General features: G+C 33.1%; 1 protein-coding gene across 1 annotated transcript; it reads left to right on the top strand.

Annotated features, from left to right (window-relative positions):
- The first annotated feature begins 1,790 nt into the window (after positions 1-1,790).
- On the top strand, positions 1,791-5,582 carry LOC145638396 (cytochrome P450 714C2-like). The gene is made up of 5 exons (XM_081689365.1): positions 1,791-2,122; positions 3,368-3,594; positions 3,720-3,964; positions 4,048-4,426; positions 4,957-5,582. Exons 1-5 carry the CDS (start codon positions 1,840-1,842, stop codon positions 5,380-5,382), a joined length of 1,560 nt encoding a protein of 519 aa, XP_081545491.1. The 5' UTR covers positions 1,791-1,839; the 3' UTR covers positions 5,383-5,582.
- The last annotated feature ends 1,218 nt before the right edge of the window (positions 5,583-6,800 follow it).

Below are 6,800 nucleotides of genomic sequence, written 5' to 3' on the forward strand. Positions count from 1 at the left end.
TACGTATTTGAATTCAGGAAATAAACTGTGCCGATTATCGAAAAGATGATTTCGATGAAAGTAATTTTACTCTATTTTCTTTTGTAATCTAGGATTTTCAAAAGTTTTGTTTTTTCAAATTAATTTTTTTATTTGATTTAGCCACTTAGGGTTTCTTATTTATTTGATTATTTTACCGGCTATTACAATTTTATCATTTTTAATTCTCTGAATGATATCGATAATTACTTGGAGGATATCTTTAACAATATAGATAGTTTGATTTGATGTGATTAATTGCGTGGATGACATGGTTAAGTATTTGGATGATATCATTAAGAGTTTAGATAATATGTCATATGTTTATTATACCATTTTTATAGGCTAGACTTTCCTTATTTTGGGTTTGTCTCACAAAGCCATTGGTGAGACAATCAGACAAGTGTCACCTTATAGTTACTTATCTTTGTTAACAAATAATATGTGTAGTTGATTTAAATAAAATAAAATCTTGCTAGGCATGCTAGCTTCATAGTTCACGCTTGAACGCTTGATTTTTCTTCTCAGTGGCGGAACTAAAATTTTTAAATGAGGGGGGGCCAAGATTTGAATATGTTGTTGCAAGATTTGAACTTTTTACCCCTCTTGTTCACTATCACATGACAAAAACCAACTCCTTTACACTAAAGCTTATATTAATTGTATGCAAAATTTAATATTTATTTTGAGTCAAGGGGGAGGCCATGACCCACCCCAGCCCCCCTTGGCTCCGCCCTTGTTTCTTCTAGCTGAACTTACATAAACTTAGCTCATATGTAGTTTAAACTAATATTAACTTATTACGAGTAAAAGAAAAAATTATTTTAATCCAAGAAGGCAATTTATGTGGCAGTGATTATACAATTGTAGGCTTTGGGCTGTTGGATAGTTTCTATCAAGTGATAATGCTTCATATTCTCTTCGTCCTATTGAATTGTTTTTATAAATTCTAGGTTTTTTTTTTTTTTCCATTTTTTTTTTCAATCCTATGCTCTAATTTGCTAATTTAGAGTCTGTTTTCATAGATTGAACTCAGCTGAACTGAACTAAACTGAAAATAAATGTATTAGAACAGGCCCTTAATTAATTGGATTACTTAGTTATTTATTGAAATAAACAAATATTATTAGACTTATAACAGGTGTCCAACAACTTCATAAAAGAAATATAAAAGCATAGATGCATGTCCAAGTATTTCAATTATCAAATCTTATCAATGGATAAAGTCTGGATAAAAATGGTAATAAACCCTGTATAATTTGCACAGTTTGATTTTTATTACCTAACATTTTTCATCATAAAGATAGTATTGAATGATTATTACTCTAAATACTTATTATTGAAAAGGTATTAAAAGATTATAATCTGTAAGCTAAGGTAATCAGGCTTTGCTGTCCTTTTGATATAACTGTAATACCCTTATAAATTGCCAAATGTAAATAACTCAGCAAATTAAACCCTTAATTCAGCAAAAATAGTACCAATGTACTACTTTTTTTTTTATTTTTTTATTTTTATATTACTAACACTTAATATAATATATCATGATAAAATGTGATTTTAAAATGAAGTACGCTGTAAAAAATATGATTAAAATTATTTAGAAACAAAAAGAGTATACCTGAATCAAAAACAATGGAGCACGTGTAAGGCTAAGATTCTCCCACACAAAAACAAAAACCAGTATATTCAATTTAAAACTGCATTTGGCTCTGTCTATATAATCAGTTTATTTATAAAGATATAACCAGAGTAATAGCTACTTTTATTAGTTTTCTGGGTAAAAATTAAACACACAAAAAAAAAAAAAAAAAAAAAAAAATGGAAGCTTTTATGTCAGCAATAATTGGGGTAATTATAGTATTAATTGGTTACATCTATGTTAAGCTAGTTTTGCAGCCTAAATTATTAAGGTTGAAGTTGCAAAATCAAGGAATTAGAGGTCCACCACCTTGTTCTATTTTGTTGGGTAATATCCCACAAATTACCCAAATTAAATCTCAAATTAATTTACCATCTTATGCTAATTCATGTGATATTCAAGTTAATCATGATTGGCCTTTGATGTTATTTCCTCACCTTTATAAATGGCAATCTTTATACGGTAACACCCTTATTTTTCATCTCTTTATTTCATTTTTATTATATACTAATTTGCATTTTTATTTCATGTTTTTGGTGATTTTGGTTAGTTTTACTTTACATGAATGTATATATGTTTGAATTTCTTTTTTTTTTTTTTTTTTTTTTTTTTTTTAGATGAAGATTTTTGATAATGTATACATGAATTTGTTTATTGTGTTTGATAACCCTGAAAAATAAAGTGTCAAACTTGACCCGTCTTGTTTTGGCTTTACCGAACCAAGAATCATCGTATTAATAGTAATAGAATGAGATTGTTATGACTATTTTGGACAAAATACCTTTGATTGTTATGATTAATGGGTTTAACATTGGTTTGGTTGGACTTTATGGTGAATTTACTATGAATAAACATGTTTTTTTTTTGTACGAGTCCATACATGTTGTATATAATAACTTCTTCGTTATTTTTTTAATTGACACGTTTTGACTTACAGCACTATTCACAAACTATATTTTGATTAGCTAATGTGATTTAGGAAGGAAAAAAAAATGAGAGTAAAACACAATCATGTGGATCTTGTAAAAGCTGTCTAAATACATATTCATTTTATACCTTTAGTAGTTGATAATTAGAGATATTATCGTCGAATTTTGCATTGCCAAACGTGAAGAGAAAACGACTACATAGAATAATCACTTTTGGTTCATGTAGCCAATGACCCCACTTATTGGATTAAGCCTTTAATTGATTGATTGAAACGTGAGGAGGAAACCTGTCAACTAAATAAGACTAATGAAATATGAAGTACACATTATTGAGATACGGGTATTTTTATCGCTCTAAAGGAGTATATAAAATGGTTGTTTTAAAATCCCTGAACTCATCGACTGACCCAAACCCGGAAATGTTCATAAAATTTGAAAACCACATGATTGATTACTATATGTACTATGGGCCTGTTCATATTTACTTATTTTCAGTTTAGCTCAGCTCAGCTCCAATCAGTTCAGTTCAGTTCCAATCAGTTCAGTCCAGTCCAGCTCTTAATTTCCCTCTCTCATAAAATATTCATTTCAGCTTAGTTCAGTTCAGTTTAGTTCAGTTCCAATTAGTTCAGTTCAGCTCCAATCAGTTCAGCTCAGTTCAGTAAATATGAACAGGCCCTATGTTAATTACAAATTTACAATGCAAACAACTGATATCTTTTGATTTGTGCCTCTCTTTTACTTTGGGTAACTTGGAACAATGAATTTGGTGGAGCAGGACCAGTGTTCACATATACAACTGGAAGGATGCAGATGTTGTGCGTAACAGACCCTAATGTTGTGAAGGACATTGTCCAATGCAGCTCTGTGGATTTAGGAAAGCCTTCGTATTTGTCAAAGGATCGCGGTCCTTTGCTTGGTCAAGGTGTTATCTCCTCTAGTGGTTCCTTTTGGTCTTATCAAAGGAAACTCATTTCTCCTGAATTTTTCCCTGAGAAAGTTAAGGTAAGCTAGAGGGTTTAGCAGTTTAGCTTATCTTCTTTGGCGCGACAAGGGCTCTATACAATTAAGCATTATCAAACTGCTTGAGATGTGTTCAAACAAGCTTGACTGACATGAAATGTGTGCAGGGAATGTTTGGTTTGATGGTGGATGCGACAACCTCGATGTTGAGTTCCTGGGAAGATAGAGTAAGCAAAAGTGGTGGAACAGCAGAGATTGCGATTGATGAAGACATGAAAAGTTTGTCAGCTGATATAATTTCAAAAACTGCATTTGGGAGCAGCTACTCTAAGGGGAAAGACATATTTTCAAAGCTAAGGAAGCTTCAAAAGCTAATGAGTAAAAATCTGTATGTTGGGATTCCCTTTTCAAGGTAAATACTGATCTTATCACAATAAAAGCTCGATAAGTAGATGAAACTTGATCGTTGTATTCTATATATATATATATATGCAGGTATATGCCAACCAAGACCAATCGGGAGATAAATAGACTAGAGAAAGAAATTGATTCAATGATATTAAGGGTTGTCAAAGAACGAATGGGAGCTGAACGTGAAACGGACTTCTTACAAAAGATACTTGAAGGTGCTAGAAAATGTGGTGAACAGAATGACGTTCCCTTCAAAATGGATGATAAGAGCCATGAGAAGCTCATCGTAGACAATTGCAAGAATATATATTTTGCTGGTCAGGAAACAACTGCTGCTACAGCAGCATGGAGCTTAATGTTACTGGCTGTGCACCCTGATTGGCAGACTCGGGCTCGAGCTGAGGCACTTGAAGCTTGCAGAGATGGAATTATAACTGCTGACAGTCTGAGACATATGAAAGTGGTATGTATACATTTTTTTATCAATACGACTGTCCTTTCATTAATAGATTACACTCTTGATTTCACAAAATTGCTCCTCTAAAGTGTCATCTGCCAACTTCATCTACTATAGAAAGAGGGTGTATGTGGAGGTTGAGATTCCAATCTCTAGTTTGGTATATCGTATTACTGGTTAATACACTGTTAGTGTTGCTAGTATATCGTATTACTGGTTAATACATTGTTAGAGTTGCTAGTATGTCTGTTTTGACGAATTGAATTCTGAATATTATGGTGCTTGGATCTTAATTTGCATGGTGATTTGAGTGCTAAATCCTTAAATGGAATCAAACTTTAGACTATTCACTATTTTACTGTACTATTATCGAATATGGAGTAAGCTTTAGAAACATTAGCTATGATAAGAAGTCGTAATTATTGATGATATTTGTTAAGTTTTAGGCCAACTATACAAGTTTTTTTGAGCACTGTATGTGTATTTTTTATATGCTCTATTACTCTTTTTTGTAACCCTGTACTTTCTTTTGGCAGTTGACAATGATTATCCAAGAGACGCTTCGTCTCTACCCACCAGCAGTATTTTCTGTAAGAACAGCACTACAAGATGCCAGTCTAAAAGACATTCGAGTTCCAAAAGGACTCGACATTCAAGTTCCAATAGCAATGTTGCACCAGAATTCAGATTTATGGGGAGCAGACGCGAAAGAATTTCACCCTGAAAGATTTGCAAATGGAATTGCAGCAGCATGCAAAGTCCCGCAAGCTTACATACCTTTTGGGTATGGAGCTCGTGTATGTCTTGGCCAAAATTTCGCCATGATGGAGCTCAAAGTGATCTTATCCCTCATCTTGTCCAAGTTTAGCTTTTCGATTTCACCAGGTTATCAGCACAGCCCTGCATTTAGGCTAGTAATAGATCCTGAGCATGGAATTAAACTCCTCCTAAGCAGGGCTTAAATTGGTTCAGGTTTTGTAAACTCAGCATTCACTCAGCTTCTTTGGATGCTAGATTTTAGCCATGGTGTAGGCGAAAGCCATAGTTCGCTATTAGCTACTGATTTTTCATTATAATCAGTGAGAAAAAATAACCTTAGCAATTAACGGAGTCTACCCCAAACACTCCATAAGCACAAAGTTCACATCATGAATTTGTGTACATTCCACACCCTTTGTTTCAAAAAGATTGTTCTTTTTATGTTGATATGTCTTAATTTGGTTGATCTGAGTTTCTGACTATTTATTTCTCTTTATGAATTTAACGCAACTAATCCTCCAAAACTCAATTATTGGCCTGTTCTAATTTTTTGATCTGCGAAAAGTAATTTTTTTTTTAAGAAAGACTTAGTATAGTAGGAACTAGGAAGTATGAAATTAAGACCGAACAATCTTGTCCCCAAGAAACTTGAAGTTGTAACTGTCACAAACAAAAGTTGTTCATCTTTCCCCAAATTCTTCATTAAGTAATCGAATATCTTATCATATCATGGTGGGACTATGACGTTTATTGTGGATTGTGGTGTGGAATGAGCATTCGGATATTATGAAGTAAAGGCGATAAGATCAGAAGCAGCAATTAGGAAGACCTTGCCCTGAAATTTGATCGGGAAAACTTGATAATGAGTACCACAGATTTTGCCCGGTCATGAAACATCTGCTAAACACAGCAGCATAGTGCTTGATGTTTATGGCAAGGCTTCAGCTTGAGAATGAGCTGAGGTACTTGAAGTTTGGGGAGAAAGGACAAGGACTTGGAATCCTGTTGATCTGAGGAATGTAAAAGTGGTTTGTTTTTCAAACTTTACTAGTTTACTGACATAACTACTTAGAATTTGAGTGATCTTGTCTTTCATTTTCACTTTTCGTCAGAATATCAGTGAAGTACTGTAACTAAAACTGGTTCTTGAACCTGAAGGAGTTTTACTCAACCTGAACATGAAAATATGAAATTAAACTCCTACAAAGGGAAAGAATTGTATTCTTTGAGTACAACAACAATATAATTCCCCCTTCTTTTTTACACAGAAAGTGCCTACTAAGAGAATCCAGCATATTGGGATATAGCCATTTAAAGGCTCATACTTGCACAGTTTCAACCTTACAACAGCAAAGAGGTTACGTCCATAGATCCTTAATCCTGAACGTGGAGCTATATACTATATTACACAATAAATAAGAAAAAAAATTTAATATATCAATTGATTAGGGCATCTGTATTTTGCTATGAGGCTAGCCAACTTCTTCCCAATTTATAAAAGTCACTGCAACAGAATGTCCATGTTTCAGCAAACCACTGATCATCATATTGAGTGAAACATTCAAAATTTGCAGTAAATTAGTATATGTATCATGAAAGGAAGATTCTTGCTTGACAATAC

This window comes from Chenopodium album, chromosome 7 (genome assembly GCF_948465745.1).
Source record: "Chenopodium album chromosome 7, dcCheAlbu1.1, whole genome shotgun sequence".
In the NCBI taxonomy this organism is placed as follows: Eukaryota; Viridiplantae; Streptophyta; class Magnoliopsida; order Caryophyllales; family Amaranthaceae; genus Chenopodium; species Chenopodium album.

What these genes read in the sequence shown, in the direction of transcription:
- LOC145638396 (XM_081689365.1), top strand. Translation starts at nt 1,840, where the DNA reads ATGGAAGCTTTTATGTCAGCAATAATTGGGGTAATTATAGTATTAATT. An exon ending in GTTGGGATTCCCTTTTCAAG is followed by an intron (nt 3,965 to 4,047) that starts GTAAATACTGAT and finishes ATATATATGCAG; the next exon opens with GTATATGCCAACCAAGACCA. An exon ending in GTCTGAGACATATGAAAGTG is followed by an intron (nt 4,427 to 4,956) that starts GTATGTATACAT and finishes TTCTTTTGGCAG; the next exon opens with TTGACAATGATTATCCAAGA.